The following is a 17,347-nucleotide window of genomic DNA, read 5'->3' on the forward strand; positions in this document are numbered from 1 at the left end:
AGTGCTTTTCTAGAAGAACGTTAAATCTGTTGCAATATAGATGAGAAGTTTTCAGTATGTTAGTTTTTTCTGTAGGATTATGACCCATGTGGGAAAAATAAGGGCTTTCTGTTTTGTTTTTGAAAGTTTTATGATTACATAAGTAGCAATAAGTGCCTCTCTTATCTGATACACACTAGTAATATTGGCAAAAAAATATTCCTGAATGTTTTCTTCTAGTTCATGCAGGACGCCTCGGATGTGATGCAGTTACTATTGAAGACCCAGACAGACTTCAACGATATGGAAGACGACGACCCTCAGGTAAAGCACCGTGGCCCGTTTGCCTTGGTGCATTTATGAGCTGCGGGTAACACAAGGTTAAGTGTACTTTTTTTAAAAAAAGGAGTTTCAGGATGATATCAACCCTTGGTGTCAGTGGTTTTTCACTGGTTTTCCTGCTATTTCTCATCGCCTTTTTTCTCAGTCTGTTGTAGACCTGTCCCTTGTCCTCTGAGTCTTTTAAACTTAGTTCTCTTCAAGGTTCTGTCTCAGGCCCTCTTATCTTCTCAGTCTCCCTGAGCAGTATCCACAGTCATGACTTTGGTTCTCCTTTATACACTTGTGAGTCCCAGATCTTTCTCCTGAATTCAAGGTTCGTATCTCCAACCATTACTGGACATCTCTGGGTGTCTCCTGGCCCATTGAATGCGACTTGGCCTCCCTCCCCTCAGAAGAAAAACAGAGAAACGCAACAGTCTCAGGGAACGTGACCATCCATCTTCACTTCCATCCAAGCTGGAATCCAAGCCTCATCTTGGCATTCTCCCCTTCTCTTACTTCCCATCTCTTTTCAGAAATCCTCTAGTCTTCTGAGCATCTCTTAAATCTGTCCACTTTTTTCTTTCCCCATAGCCACTGCACCATGTTACTGTGCTCCAAATATCAGCCATTGAATTTAGAAAAGTCAGACTCATCATCTGTACTTTAAAAAATCCTTTTTGCCTTTGGGATAAATTTCAGTCTCCAGAATGTGGCAAAGGACCTTATGATCCTGGACAGAGTTGGAGAAAAATGTAGAACAAAATTCTAACTCACAGAAAAAGACCAGACCTACTGGCCTGACAGAGACTGGAGAAACGCCAAGAGTATGGCTCCCAGACACCCTTTTAGCTCAGTAATGGAGTCACTCCTGAGATTTACCCTTCAGCCAAAGATGAGACAAAAAAAAAAAAAAGATGAGACAGGCACATAAAACAAAACGAGACTAAAAGGGCACACCAACCCAGGGGAAAGGACAAGAAGGCAAGAGGTGACTGGAAAACTGGTAATAGGGAACCCAAGGTCGAGAAGGGGAGAGTGTTGACATGTTGTGGGGTTGGTAACCAATGTCACAGAACAATATGTGTATAATTGTTTAATGAGAAACTAGTTGTGTAACCTTCACCTAAAGTACAATAGTATAAATAAATAAGGGCCTTGTATGTTTCTTTGGTTTGTGGGACATGCTGCGTTCTCCTCTGTCTGCCTGTGGACAAAGAACCCTTGCTTACAGCACCCTTCCCCTCCTTTCCCCATCCCACCTGGCTAGTTCCTACTCATAATTCACCTCCTTTTTAAGACCGTCCTGATTTTCAGAGGCTCTATAGTAGACGCTTAACAACACTGTGTTGCAATAAGCATCATAAATGTCTCGTAACTTTAATGGTATTCCCAAAGCCTGCTGTAACAGGTGCTCAGTCAATAATTGTAGAATTGGATTTTTACTTTACACGGTCACACTATGATCTTTTCCCGTACCTGAGATACGTAGAGAGAGCACATAGGATGGAGTGGAATATAAAGAGCTTGTATGGTTTTGGTTTTTGCTTTATTTGAAAAATGGTATATAAATATACACGTACCTTTGCGTATAGGTCAAAGGCTAGGACACTAACCAGACTACTGGTGGAGGGAGAATAAGAGCACTGTAAGCACTAAGGAGGGTGATAGGGTTATGCCTGTCTTGCTCACCTTTGTATCAGCGTGGGGCATAGAATGCCTGGGATATGGAAAGCACTCAGTGCATATTTGTGGAATGAACAAGCTTTAGTTTTACACTTAAAATTACTGTTTTTGTTTTAATAAGAGGTGGGGAGTGTGTGTGTGGCGTGTACACGAGCCAGATTCACTGTCAGGGCTTCACAGGTGACTGAGTCTTAAGTAAACACAGTGGTGGGAGAGGAAGTGCCTTCAGTATACCCAGCCGGTTACACAGAAAACCAGAAGAGCTAAGAGGAGAGAGGGGAGTTGTGCTTCTTGGGTGTTGGTCAGTGTCTAATGAATGGAATGCTGGACAGTAGGGCACACAGACAAATCTGTTCCTGCCTTCAAGAACACTAGTGTCTAGTAGCTGACAAGTTCAACCAGGTTTCATTTAGGTAATCGAGACGCTACGAGGGAAACCGTAATTGCTTCTTGAAAGTAAGAAAAATAGGCAAGACCCTAGTCTTTGTCTTTGTGCCTCACCCTCTGTCCACATCCCAACATAGAGAGCTCCTAGTGATTTCATTACTGACTCTGAACATTTAGGTATACGAACGTGGAAAGTGCACTTACAGCTTAAAGTGCCATGAACTTGCGTACAACTTGCTATGAAATAGGGAAATGGCTTTCTTTATGTTGAATAGCTATGTGTTTTTAAATCCATGTAAATTTAATTTTCTTTCTAGATCTCTTACATGATCTCAGCATGGGCTAGAATGTGCAAGATCCTCGGAAAAGAATTTCAGCAGTACCTGCCAGTGGTTATGGGGCCCTTGATGAAGACGGCGGCCATTAAACCTGAAGTAGCTCTTTTAGACAGTAGGTGTCTTCATGGGGACAGATCTGTTGTGAAATTTCTCTTTTTAGTATTTGTTACATGAATTTCTTTTCTTCCCTGTTACTAGCCCAAGACATGGAGAATATGAGTGATGACGATGGTTGGGAATTTGTGAATCTTGGAGATCAGCAGAGTTTTGGTATTAAAACTGCAGGACTGGAAGAAAAATCAACTGCTTGCCAGATGTTGGTAAGTGATCGTAGTTTTTATGAAACTTCCTACTTCTCATAATACATTTGTATGTTTCAGGGGACTGCTTCCATAGATGCTGATGAAACTGTTCGAAGAACCGAGAAATATAGTCCATGAAAAAAAATGTAGGAACCTTTTAGCCCAACATTTATTTATTTATTTCTTAATTTCTTCCTTTCTTTATTTTTAATCATACTTTATTGTGTTTTTGGTGCAAGTTTACACAGTAAATTAGGTTCCTGTTTGACGATTCCTATACAATTTGTCAGTGACGTTAGTTAAATTTTTCACAAGTCAACGTTCTGAAATCTTTCATTGTGCTCTGGTGGTTCTGTTTCCAGTACTCTAGCTTTCCTGCTATGTATGTATATATTCTCATCTTTGCTTGGCATAATTGTTGATCTTTTGGTCTCATATAGATGATGGTTTTGTTTTGCTTTGTTTTATTTTTAATAGAGCACCATACTCAACAGGTTATATCCTTTGTTTTGTGTGCCACTCTTACTTTGCTAAAATGTAGTCTCAGGATAGTTTTCATTCAGTTCAAGGTTTAAAGAGTATCTCAGGGTGGTAGTCTCAGGGAGTCCTCTGGTCTCAGTGGGTCCAGCAAGCCTGGACTTTTTAAGAATCTGAGTTCTGTTCTGCATTTTTCTGCCATTCTACCGAGGGCTGATCTATTGCAGCCCTGTTCAGAATGGTCAGGAGTGGTAGCTGGGCACCATCTAGTTCTTCTCTTGACCCAACGTTTCTACTCCTGGATTTCCATCTTAAAGAAATCATGCGGACAGAACCTTTCAGTATTAGTGCCGTTTTTAATAGCAAAAGGCAATCAACAGCCCAAATGAATGCCTGTTCATAGGAAAATGACCAATACATTCTTGCACCTGGAGTATGATGCAGCCACATGCAGGGATTGGGACGTGAGCTGGGTGAGGGCAGTGACTTTTGTCTGTTTTATTAACTGCTGTATCAGCACGTTATCAGTGCCTAGAGTGTCGTAGGTGGCCAGGAAGCACTGTCTGAGTGAATAAAATGTGCTTATGAAATTAAAATGAAACTGATGATGATTTCAGTCATGTTAAAAAAAGTAATGGTAGGAAAATAAAAATGTTAAAGCGATCATCTCTTGTGGTATTATGGCACGTGTGTATGTGTGTTGAGTTCTCTTTTGTCGGTTTTCTTTTTGTTTGTTTTTCTTGAGCACATGTTACAGCCAGAATGAAGAGATAATATATTTTTTAAAGGCAGAATTAGGAAATTATGGTATGTTACTAATTTAGCAATTAGATAACCTAAATAAAAGCAGCTTTAAAAGTTATGTACTAACATATGCCTTATTTTCTCTTTAATTTATTTAAAAGTGTAATTCTTGAATTTTTTATCTTCAGTACTTAATGCCTGTAATATATTTTGGATGTTTGTCGTATGTTTTTCTCTTTGAACTGGAGAACAAATACAAATGTAACATGTTTAAACAGAATTATCGCATCTTTTGGTGTAGTAGAGGGAACTAAAGGAATAGTTATTTAAAAGGCAGCACTTGTTTTTTCCATTTCACTATTGAAATGGCTTTTAAAAAATTCAAAAAACATAAAGACTTTGCTGCAGACTTACAAAGTAAGTGATGTACTTACTACAATTACGTTTTCAGGTTTTTTGTGTCTTCTAAAATTATTTTTCCTTAGTTGATATATTCCATATATTTTGCTTGAAGTATTTATTTTCAGAGTGCTAAAACTTTTCTTAAATTCTCTCATACTCAAGAAATAAAAGTATGGCCTAGAAAGCATACTTTCAGTCTTTCAAAGACAGTACACCCCAGAAGGGTTTCATGCCCTTCCCGCTGCAGAATACTTCGTAGGAAGAAAACGAAACTGATTGCCCTCCGTATAGCTTTCAGTGTAGCTCTCGTCAGGAGTCAACATTGTCTTTTCATTTTGCTGTTGGTTAAAAATACTAATGCCTTAAAACTAACATGGTTCTCGGCTTGGTTTTTTTCCCCAATACTTTTGTTTCAGGTTTGCTATGCTAAGGAGTTAAAGGAAGGCTTTGTGGAATATACAGAACAAGTTGTCAAGCTGATGGTGCCTTTGCTGAAGTTTTATTTCCATGATGATATCCTACTATCGAACACAAAATGTGTCTAGAGTTAGTGAAATGGTGGCCCCTTAGATTTGTGTTAACGGAAGGACACACCACATTATTGTTCAGTGTTTACACTATGCCAAAAAAACAGTTGCTGTCAAGTCAGCTCCAGCTGACGGTGACTGCGTGTGTGTCATAGTTGAACTGTGCACCGTAGAGTTTTCACTGTCTGGTTTTTTGGAAGAAGGACACCAGGCCTTTCTTCCAAAGCACCTCAGTGTGGGCTTGAACCTCCAGCCTTTCGGTTTGCAGCTGAGCTGGTTATCCATTTGCACCACCCAGGTATCTCACATAAGGATAGCCGCAGTTACGTATGTGTCGGGTAAATTTGTGTGCCATTACACACCCACCCTCTCACACACAGTTTTATAGATGGGAAAACAAGGACAGCCCAGGGGAGTGGTAGAGTCAGGCCACCAACCTCGCTCTTTCTGACTCCAAAGCAGCTTTGTAGTATTTCCTCGTAGAGTATCCTGTCGTGGTGGCCTTTACAGAAGGCTGCTTTTGCCCGGCAACAGCTTTCCCCAGTGTCAGAAGAATTTTAAGAGGAAGTCATCAGGATCTTATTCACAGACTTAATGAAAAGCCTAGTGCAGGAAGAAACCCGGAATAGTTGTCTCGGGAAAGTCATAGCTTCAGTTGGATTTGTTAGAGACACGCATTTGAGTTTACCTAAAATTTTGGTTGGGGAGGTGACAGGAAAGGCAGGGAAGGTGCGTCTTGTGGGCAGGGAGACTTCTGTTTTTGTGTGCACGTTGTATTTAACACAGACTCTGGGATAGCTGCATTAGATAAACAGCACTTGCCAGCACTCCTGTTAGAGTGGCGAGCACTGTCACACGTGAGTAAGCAGAAGGGTAGCGCAGTGTTCTGAGGCTCCTGAGTGGTCACACGTCCTTAACGCTAAAACGGGTTCGAGTGGCAGCAGCAGAATCCATGCCTCTTCTCCTGGAATGTGCGAGAGTCCGGGGGCCCGAATACCTCACACAGATGTGGCATTTCATGTGTGACGCTCTCATCAAGGCCATTGGCACAGAGCCAGACTCAGATGTTCTCTCAGAAATAATGCACTCTTTTGCAAAGGTGAGTGTTTTTACCTTAAAGAAGAGATGTATGGTTGTGTGTTTATTTATTCCAAAACCAGAACCAAACCCAATGCCATGGAGTCAATTCCAACTCATAACGACCCTATAGGACAGCGTAGAACTGCTCCATAGAGTTTCCAAGGAACACCTGGCAGATTGGAACTGCTGACCTCTTAGTTAGCGGCCATAGCGCTTAACCACTATGCCACCAGGGTTTCCATTCATTTATTAGTCCTGCTAAATAAATTAGGGGGAAAGTAAGTTGGATTGTGTTTTTATATACTATGGCATAATTTTTTTTTTTTACTGAAAATGTTCACTATTTAATTTTAATATTTTGGTGTTATCTTTGTTTTTATTTGTTTAAGAGTAACCATTCTTACGTTCCAGTCGTCATTAGTCCCCACCACTGTGTACCTAATAACCCAACCACAGAAGCCGGGTACCTATCGTCTCCCACTCCCAGCTCATCTATCTGATAGTTACTGTTCTAATCTCTCTCTTAAATTCCTCTTTATTTTTTTCCCATTGCCTTGTGTTTGTGCTATTGGAATAGCCTCAGTTGGCGTCCTCCAGAAGTCCCCCCATTCAGCCTCCTTTCCACCGGCTCTTGAAGTCACCCCCTTGTACTCTCAGCCCCCCATTCCACACAGCTCTGTAGGTAGCTCGCTCCACAGCTTGGTTCAAGATGCATGCACGCCTTTATTTGTCCTCGCTCACACTCCTGCAGTTTGGAGTTTCTTCTGTTTTTCCTAAGAATGCATGCTTTGGCGCTTATATTCCCTCACCTAAAATGCCCCAGCAGGGCAGACTCTCACTTTATTCAGTGCTATTTCATTTTTTTTATCTTGGTAAAATAAAACATTTGCCACTTCATCCATTTTTACACATGCAATTTGGTGATATTACTTACATTCACCGTGCGCCACCGTCACCAGATTTTCTCGTCACCCTTCACGGAAACCCCATGCCTCTTAAACAGCACCCTGTGATTCTTGGTGGGGTGTAACTTTTTTCCTTTTTTTTAATTGTGAAAATAGACATAACAAAGCATGCGCCAACTGAGCAGCCTCCACGTGTACGATCCGGGGGTGGCGATTACATTCTTTAGGTGCGCCACCGTTCTCGCTCTTCTCTTCCAAACCACTCCACTGCCGTTAACATAAAACTCAGTGACCCCCAAGGAGGCTTAACTTCTGCCTCTTAAAAACCCGTAAATCTTACCAGCTGTTTCCTGGCTCTCACCCTCATCTTAGTGTATTGAAGTAATGGGAGATGGATGCCTTAATAATGAACACTTTGAAGAACTAGGAGGAATATTGAAAGCAAAACTTGAAGAGCATTTTAAAAACCAAGAACTGCGGCAAGGTCAGTTTTCCATGCTTTAATTTCTGAATGTAATCCTTTATAACCATTTTGGCGGCAGTTTTAAAAAAATATTTATTTGGGTCTGTTTTAGTTAAGAGACAAGATGAAGACTATGATGAACAGGTTGAAGAGTCGCTGCAAGATGAGGTAAGTTAGCCCCTTCAGAGCTTAATTTACGTGGCCGTTTCCACCTGAAAGGTGTTCCAGGGCTTACGTTTCTGGTAATTTTTAGCAAAAGCATCTGATGTGTATTTCGTTAGTTACCTTGCAGAATGAGTCATTTGAAGATAGCTCCTCTGTCTTGTGGATGCCATATGTGCGTTTTATTGCAATACCTCACACAAAAGCATTTGGACTTTGTTTATTTTACATACTCCTCACCATTGAAAGATGAGCAAACTCATGTTAAATGATGGCCTAAAATCACAGCCTTATCAAGCAGGTGCTCAAGCCCAGACCTTTCTCTGACATCAGCTTTGTGCTGGACCACCCAGGAATGCAGATTTCCTTCAAAGACATGAACACATGCAGTGGCGGATACAGTTCCTCACTTCGTTACTCATTTCTCTTCACCAACTACTTGACACCGTCAAACATATTTTGACAGTATATTTAGGGTGCAGGGTATATGGTGCCTGGCCATCATGGTGGACCAGCACCAACATGCAGGTGATACAAGTTCCCTTCTGGTTGCTCGCATGCCGATGTACCCAGATTACCACCACTCACGCTGCCTCACGTCTCCCCACCATCTCACCCCAAAATTAGAAGGGTTCTTAAGAAAAGCGAGGGTAAATAGCAAGTAAGAACACTTCTGTTTCAGAACTTGGGAATTTGGGGTACATTTTTTTTTTTTTTTTAACATACATATTTTAAGTATGTTCTAAGGAGAGAGAGACTGCAGAAAGTGCACTGCCTGTCACGCACCTTACCATTTCATAGCCATGTAAAAGGCAGTACGGCCAGCATTGTCACCTCATTCTCCCATAAGAAAGTAATAATAAAGTTTATTTTCTATATTTCTTAGACTTTTATAAATGTTGCTGTTAACAGTGGAAAGACTTTTTAATATATGTGGTTTTTTTTTTTGCATTTTTTTTTTTAGGATGATAATGATGTTTATATTCTGACCAAAGTGTCAGACATTTTACACTCAATATTCAGTAGCTACAGGGAAAAGGTGTTACCGTGGTTTGAACAGCTGCTTCCGTTAATTGTCAACCTGATTGTAAGTGCTGCCTCTTTTTAACTATTTTAGAGAGTTGACCTATTTTATTGCGTTTAGTACAGTACATTTAAAAAACAATTCAGGTGCACACGACTTGTCTGTGATAACCTGTTAAATCACTATGAAAAGTTAAGGTTTTTGCAGCTTTTATTAATGTTGTGTTTTGTAAATACAGCATTACCATTACACTTTTTGTAAAGTAAACTTATACCGCTGCTGCCATCGGTTCTTCTGGTGTCTGGTAACATCAGATTATGGTGCTCTGGAACAGGCCACACAGGTCTCCAGACCTGTGTGTGTTTGTTAAACCTGTGGATTTGTTTCAAGAGCGTTGTTATTCCCAGGAAGTAGTTATTGTGGAGGGTTTTCGTTACCAGCTTCAAGAACATCACTGTAAGCTGATAGTCTGTGCTGAGTGCGTACTTCCCGTTCTTCACGGGCTCTGGTCTTCAAGGCTTACAGGACTGTCTCTCTTGCAGTGCCCACATAGGCCGTGGCCAGACAGACAGTGGGGCTTGTGCATATTCGACGATGTCATAGAACACTGCAGCCCAGCCTCCTTTAAATATGCGGAGTATTTCCTAAGGCCCATGCTCCAGTACGTATGTGACAACAGCCCAGAAGTCAGGCAAGCTGCCGCGTACGGCCTAGGGGTCATGGCCCAGTACGGTGGAGATAACTATCGCCCTTTCTGTACAGGTACTGCTGTTGACTGGGTTACGTGCATTGTGTTTCCCATGTCTCTTCTCTTTGGCAGACCCCCAGACGTAGACCTATTTCTGCCTTATGCTTTTCCTTTTTCTCAGATACCTCATCTGTTACGTGTGTGAATTTTTATCACCTGTATTCTCGTAGAAATGGAAATGAAATCTGAGTGGAAACAAAGCCTCTTTCCTTCACCCCCGCACCCCCACCCCCCGCCCCAGTACGGGTTCGTTTTGAATTTGAAGGGTATGCTACAGTCTTAGCATAAACCAGGCGCCTTTGACGTGGCTGATTCACGGCAACCCTGTGGTGTCCATGTAGAACTCTGCACCATAGGGTTTCAGTGGCTGATTTTTCAGACGTAGATTGCCAGGCCTTTCTTCTGAGGCATCTCTGGGGGAGACTCAAATCCCCAACCTTTCAGTTAGCAGCTGAGCACATGAATCATTTGTACCACCCAGGGACTCCATCCTTAGCATAAACCCAAAACCCAGACCCACTGCCATCGAGTCGATTCTGACTAGTAGTGACCCTATAGGACAGAGTAGAACTGCCCCATAGGGCTTCCAAGGCTGCAAATCTTGATAGAAGCAGACTGCCATATCTTTCCGCTGAGGAGCAGCCTATGGGTTCAAACCACTGACCTTTCGGTTAGCAGTCAGGTGCTTACCACTGCACCGCTGGGGTTCCTTAGCCCTAGCATAGGACTTTTAAAACATCATGGGGTCACTATAAATTTAACACAGGTCACCAGTGTAAATTTGGGGCTAATGATGTCTGTCACGGGCCTCTTAAGTTGGTGGTGCTGGTGCTCTTGACCCCAAAACCCCCGACCACGTTGGGACAGTCTGACCTTATTACTGTGCCTGTGATTAAACAACAGAGGAGAACGTTGCCCGCGCTTCAGCACGTTTTCACCGTAATCTGTAACTAGACCAAAGATAAATCATGTTAATGTTCATCAGCATGAAAATGAGATTTCAGCGGACCTTTTTCCAAATGCTTATTTCAGAAGCCCTTCCGCTGCTGGTGAGGGTTATTCAGGCTGCCGATTCTAGGACCAAAGAAAACATCAATGCCACAGAGAACTGCATCTCTGCAGTAGGGAAGATGATGAAATTCAAACCTGACTGTGTAAACGTTGATGAAGTCCTGCCACACTGGTTATCCTGGCTTCCGCTTCATGAAGATAAAGAAGAAGCCGTTCAGACTTTCAGTTATCTGTGTGACCTAATTGAAAGGTAAAAAAGGGCACAGATACACCTTACCTCTTTCCCCTTTGCAAAAACAGCACTGTGCTGCTTTTTTCTCCCCTGATTTCTTGACCTTTTAAGGTTTAGCCCTGCAGCCTCTGTGCCCTGCTCTCTGTAGGTCTGTAATAATGCCGTCTTTATAAATCATGTTGAGAAGATCGGCTTATAATGAGATCTCATTTTGAATTGTTTGTGAGATTAAATCCAGCAGATGAGTATAAGCACTGTAGAAAATGAACCTTTTTTCAGAAGGTTCCCATACAGTGTCCTTCGCCCTGCCCTGTTTGTTACAAGATGAGGTCAGTACATTGTTAGTGCTGCTATTTGACCATCAAAAACTCTAGTGTTTTTCTTTGGATTCAAGAATCAACGGCATAAGGGAAATACGCTAGACAGGCGATCAAGGTCTGGTCCTGCTCTGGTGTTATTAATGCTATTTTATGTCTATGAGTGTATCTAAGACTTACAGCAACCAGGAGGCTATGAAAACTATCAAAGACATGTTCTTTGGTGTCTGTTTCTCTAAATCTAAGTTTCCCTAAATATTAGTCAAGTCCTGGGCTCTGTCATTAGTAATTATTTTGAGTTTATGAATAAATCCAAGGGCAACCACTCAGATCCTGGAGTTTGTAGAATGAGGCAAAGGGGCGTGTTCTGTCTGTCATGTTCACCTGAGTACCGTGTTTGGGGCCCCCCACTGAGAGCATCTTGAGGTACAGTAACAGCTGTCCTTCTCTTCTAGAGACTACATGCTCCTTGCCAGCTCCTGCCTCAGAAATGACCAGTACTTGATCATGCTATTTGATCACCTCCCTTGAAAATGACTACTGTGAAATTCCCTTAGTGACAAAGACTGGAATTCTAGTTAAATTCACAGTTAAAAAATAAGTTTCTTTATGTTAAACCTGCCTGGGGTCCCCCCCCCAGCTTACTCTCAGAATGCCCATATATTCTTTTGAACTTCATATTTATGTTAGAAACCTTTCTGAAGTAACTCTAAAATTTGTGCTGAGACACTGTTACTTTTGGCGGGTTTTTTTTTTAATGAGTTACAATAATGTGTCTGCAGCACCCGTGGCGTTCTGTCGTCTGGGCCCTTACGGCAGTCCTGACAGACGAGCGTCACCCGTGGCGTTCTGCCTCGTCTGGGCCCTTACGGCAGTCCTGACAGACGAGGGTCACCTGTGGCGTTCTGTCGTCTGGGCCCTTACGGCAGTCCTGACAGACGAGGGTCACCTGTGGCCTTCTGTCGTCTGGGCCCTTACGGCAGTCCTGACAGACGAGCGGCACCCGTGGCGTTCTGTCGTCTGGGCCCTTACGGCAGTCCTGACAGACGAGCGGCACCCGTGGCGTTCTGTCGTCTGGGCCCTTACGGCAGTCCTGACAGACGAGCGGCACCCGTGGCGTTCTGTCGTCTGGGCCCTTACGGCAGTCCTGACAGACGAGCGGCACCCGTGGCGTTCTGCCTCGTCTGGGCCCTTACGGCAGTCCTGACAGACGAGCGGCACCCGTGGCGTTCTGTCGTCTGGGCCCTTACGGCAGTCCTGACAGACGAGCGGCACCCGTGGCGTTCTGTCGTCTGGGCCCTTACGGCAGTCCTGACAGACGAGGGTCACCTGTGGCGTTCTGTCGTCTGGGCCCTTACGGCAGTCCTGACAGACGAGGGTCACCCGTGGCGTTCTGTCGTCTGGGCCCTTACGGCAGTCCTGACAGACGAGCGTCACCCGTGGCGTTCTGTCGTCTGGGCCCTTACGGCAGTCCTGACAGACGAGGGTCACCCGTGGTGTTCTGTCGTCTGGGCCCTTACGGCAGTCCTGACAGGGGAAGCCATGTATATTTCCGGATTTACTTGTGGAGAAACTGAATAGCTAATAAGTAAAATTAGCTGCTTTTCCTCCTACTGACTTGTCAAGGCACTTGATTGTAGTGAATTAGAACCATTTTTGTAAAGACCTTTTCTTAAACAAAATTCCGTGTCGTGAGAACGATGTGTTCACATATGAGTGCGTCTCTGACAGCTCCTTCCCAATTTCGTTTGTAAAGATTTTGTTCTCTTTCTTTTGTCAGTAATCACCCCATCGTTCTTGGCCCAAACAATACCAATTTGCCCAAAATATTCAAAATAATAGCAGATGGAGAAATGCATGAGGCAATCAAACATGAAGATCCTTGTGCCAAACGTCTGGCTAACGTAGTTCGCCAAGTACAGGTAAGCTGATTTGGTTAAGTTACACAAAGGGGAAAAAATAAAAGTTATTTTTTGTTTTTCTGTTAGAAGAAGAAACTAGAAATGTAATGAGGTAAGGAAATGTTATTTTTATATTCTCTTGTCTCTAAGCTTTAAATGCATTGTACTCAATTTAATCTTCCGTATGCTCTCGTTACATCTTAGAACTAAAACCTTCCTCTTAAATTTGAAGCATCCTGAGCCTTCTCATCAGTGATTAGAACAAGCTCATGCAGTAGTTTTGTGCATGTCTGTGAAGAAAAAGATGGAATTTAATAATAAGTTGTCAGCTACCAAAATTTTTTCAATGATTCTTGCTTCCTAAATTTAGGAGCCCTGGTGGCACAGTGGTTAAGAGCTCAGCTGCCAACCAAAAGGTCGGCAGTTCGAACCCACCAGCTGCTCTGCAGGAAAAACATATGGCAGTCTGCTTCTGTGAGGATTACAGCCAGGGAAATCCTGCAGGGCAACTCTGCTGTATCCTATAGGGTCGCTATGAGTTGGAATCAACTCAAGGGCAGTAGGTTTTATAGGTTTTTTTTAACCCTTTGGCAACCCAGTTATTTTCTCCCTTGAATTTTTTGTGGACACCATGTGTTTTCATTAATGGAAGCATGCTGAATCGTTGAGGTCTTTGAATTTTTGGTAGGTAGCATGGATTTTTTTTTTCTTGCCCCCTCCCACAAGCCCACCCGAAGTGTTTAGTGGTATGTATGAAGAACTACTAATTATACCCTGGGGTCCCCACTGGGGTCTGTTGGTACAGATGTTTAACAAATAAAACTTTTCAAAATTTCTGTTTTTCCTACCAAAAATGCAGACACCTCATACAATACCCTCTAAAAAACTGTAACTTGGGGCACATGCCCGTTCCTTCAGTTTCTAACAGTCGTAAAGGCCCCTGCCTTGAGGCAGCACTGCTTGTCAGCAGTACAGCGGCTTCCCAGTAAACCCCAGGGGCTGACAGAGTTCGTGGTCGCTCTATGTACTGCCAAGCATGAAAGGGTTAAATTACGTGCTGTGTAGGTTACTTTAATGTGTCATCTGCCTAGTATATTCAGTTTGAAATGAAGAAAACTTAATTGTAAATGAAATGAACTTTGAAGAAATGAGCAGATTTCTTGCTTTTACCATGATAATTCATCCAACTAAAAACTGATCTACCCAGGAGCCCTGGTAGCACGGTAGTTAAGAGCTTGGCTGTTAACCAGAAAGTTGGCATTTCGAATCTACCAGCTGCTCCTTGGAAACCCTAGGGGACAGTTCTACTCTGTCCTGTAGGGTCGCTGTGAGTCGGAATCGACTCGACTACAACAGGTAACCTACCTAGAAAGTACTTTGACATTGTTGCTTACCAATAGTGATTATTAAAATCCTTCACATTAACCTCCCACTGTCTCTAAACCTGTGGCCCTGTTTTGTTTCCCCCCCAGACTTCTGGAGGCTTGTGGACTGAATGCGTAGGACAGCTGAGTCTGGAGCAGCAGGGGGCCATCCAGGAGCTCCTCAACTCTGCCTGAAGGGCCTTAATATCACCCCCCAGAAAACTAACTCCGAATAAACGTTTACCCTTTTGTTTAGGTTTCTTTGTTTTGTGTTTAAGCAAGAGAGCGGTAGTGTGTGTAGGCCGCTCTGCAGAGCCACAGCAGCGGGAAGAGAAGCACTGTTTCAGAGTGGTGTTTAAATGGATTTCAATCAGACCACTGAGGAATTGCCCTGTAAACCAGCCCTACAGTAGCACTGAAGAGTATTTTTCTATTGGTATGACCCACCTGTGTAAAGGTGAAAGAAAAATAAAATTAATTTTCTCATTAGACTTAAGATTTAAAAAAAACAGCTTTAAGATCAGTTACTCAGCATAGATTTGCGCTAAAACGAGTCGCTGTACACCTAGTGTTAATTCTTTCAATTGGAGTGTGAGTCTTTCGGTAGGGTAGAGAGAAGCCTTCTACCGCGCAAACCAGTAGATCCAAAGGTTGGAAGGACGAGAAAGAAAAAAAACTGAAGACGACAAGCATGAAGATCTCATATTTGATGTCACTTTTGGTTCTTTTTCCCAAAAGGCATATGCAGTGACCCAATTTGGAAGGTTTCAGCTTCCAGCCCTTGAATGTGAAGTGTCGTTGGCATGTCTGGCAGTAGTCTCTTAATTCACTCCTCAATAAACGACATTGAAATATAAAAGAGGCTTGTGTAAAAATTCAGTACTGTCTGGCTTTTATTCATTTAATGTTTTTAATATAAGAATAATATTTTTTTAAAGTACTAGCTATGGCTCTGAGTATTTTTCCCTAGTATTTTTCTTGTGCAATTCAAATTTCAAAGCATTTTAGTTTTTACCGTCTTTCACCTTAACTTATGCTACGTTATGACACACCTCCTTCATTTACGATTGATGTCCTTTTGAAGTTTGCAAACTTGAGCAAATCGTTTTTAAGCTGGGATTGCTCTGGTTAAATCGAAGACTTGGCTGCGTGTTTTCCCTGCAAATTGTAATCGCTGCAGAGCCACCCACAACTTTCCATTTTTTAATCTTACAGTATTACGGCTAAAAGTATTTACTGATAAATTCAGTAAGATGTGTGAATGTTTTCTTCTTTATGTATTAACCTCATAGCAGTAAATGACTTGCTGTTGTTTCTTTAAATAAATAATTTTTCTAGGGGATCGTAATAGACTTCTGTTGAAAGCTTCAGTGTTAACATTTTTATAGTTTGTACTAAATTTCACCATGATATAAAAATGAATTTTATGCATAGATCAGAATTTAAAATTAAAAGGTTTTTTCTTTAAGTGATTTGCATTACTTTATTAAAACTAAATCTGAAACGGAATAGAAAATAGAATGGATAGGTATTACGGTGGTTTTTAGCAGATACCAGTTGGACATACACTTGAGCACAGCGCCATTCCTTCAAGATGTTAGTATCTGGCAGAACAGTGTATTGAAAACTTCACCAGGAAAGTCATTGCTTTCAAAGTGGGTACCTGGGTGACTTTTGGAATGCATACGTGGTCATATTTGGAGCTACTTTATGCTCTGTATTCCAGCTGGAGAAAAAATGAGAATTAGAGTAAAAATGTGTCAAGACGGCCAATTCAAGCACTGATGCCAGTCAACCGGAACAACTTAGCTTTTGTTTTTAATTGTTACTACACTTAGAGAAAACGTTAAAGATATGGCCCGCCTGCCTAAGTTCCCATGGAGGTATGATCAGAAGGTGAGCACATAGTTTTTTTGAGAATCTAGTGTTTGCAAAGCACTATGCCGCACTTACAGGTATATAACAACTTTCTTCCAGTTTAAACACTAATGAGAAAATCAGAAACTATACCCTTTAGAAAAGGTCTAAGACCACTGACACCTTTCAAGTGGGTGAAAATGAAGTGCGGGCTGACTGTATCCTTCACAACAGAAGTACAAAAATAAAGGAGTAACTGGAGTTGAATAAAGTTAGATCAGAGAAAGAATGGTATTAAGAGCTATTACTGCAACATCCTGAAATTCGGGGCTCACAACTGTGATACGTTGTTCTGTGAACTAATGAGTCAAATTATCAGAAGAAACATTTTTTAATACTTCATTCTGTCTATACAAGATGAAAATTCATAATTTTTTTCCTTAACTCACGTACCAAATATAGTAGCCTTGCATGTCGGCGAGAATGTATTTCTAAAGGGGAAAAAAGTGTGGCTTTTATATTTTCTGGGGATTTTATATTATGAAGAATTACACAAGTGTTAGAAACTTGTAGCATAACTCGGAGTTTTTTTTTTTTTCTTTAATATATAATAATTGTGTTTTCTGTGAACGTTTACACAGCAAGTTAGGTTCCCATTTGACAGTTTCTACACAGATTGTTCAGTGACATTAGTTACGTTTTTCACAGCGTGTCAGCGTTCTCTTTAATTGCGTTCTGGTTCCTCTGCTTCCAGCACTCCAGTTTCCCGGCCCCCTTCTCGTCTCTGCCTTAGAGTGATGGTTGACCTTTTGGTCTCATGTAGATAGCATTTTAATGGCACAGCATACTCAAGAATAATACCTTTTATTTTGTGTGCTAATCTGTTATTTCGCTAAAAGGTGACCTGTTCAAGGTTTAAAGAGGGTCTTCTCAGGGCGGTAGTCTCAGGGAGTCCTCTAGCCTCAACTGGTCCAGTAAGCCTGGACTTTTTTAAGAATTTGGGTTCTGTGTTTTTCTCCTGTTCTATCAGGGTCCACCTCTTGTGGCCCTGATGAGTACGGTAAGTGGTAGTAGCCAGGCACCATCTAGTTCCTCCTGTCTGAAGGCAGATGAGGCCATG

The 17,347-nt window shown here is 42.0% G+C and overlaps 1 protein-coding gene across 1 annotated transcript in view; it reads left to right on the forward strand.

The window, feature by feature from the left end:
• Window positions 1-14,625, forward strand: part of IPO5 (importin 5) — a 51,757-nt gene extending 37,132 nt beyond the window's left edge. Inside the window, exons 15-26 of the mRNA XM_049853261.1 lie at window positions 220-303; window positions 2,691-2,823; window positions 2,910-3,031; window positions 5,053-5,149; window positions 6,090-6,262; window positions 7,521-7,632; window positions 7,724-7,779; window positions 8,738-8,860; window positions 9,340-9,559; window positions 10,578-10,806; window positions 12,886-13,027; window positions 14,479-14,625. Coding sequence (XP_049709218.1) covers window positions 220-303; window positions 2,691-2,823; window positions 2,910-3,031; window positions 5,053-5,149; window positions 6,090-6,262; window positions 7,521-7,632; window positions 7,724-7,779; window positions 8,738-8,860; window positions 9,340-9,559; window positions 10,578-10,806; window positions 12,886-13,027; window positions 14,479-14,565 — 1,578 coding nt within the window. The 3' untranslated portion in view covers window positions 14,566-14,625. The remainder of the gene's footprint in view (window positions 1-219; window positions 304-2,690; window positions 2,824-2,909; window positions 3,032-5,052; window positions 5,150-6,089; window positions 6,263-7,520; window positions 7,633-7,723; window positions 7,780-8,737; window positions 8,861-9,339; window positions 9,560-10,577; window positions 10,807-12,885; window positions 13,028-14,478) is intronic.
• The last annotated feature ends 2,722 nt before the right edge of the window (window positions 14,626-17,347 follow it).

Source organism: Elephas maximus, chromosome 14 (assembly GCF_024166365.1).
Source record: "Elephas maximus indicus isolate mEleMax1 chromosome 14, mEleMax1 primary haplotype, whole genome shotgun sequence".
Classification (NCBI taxonomy): Eukaryota; Metazoa; Chordata; class Mammalia; order Proboscidea; family Elephantidae; genus Elephas; species Elephas maximus.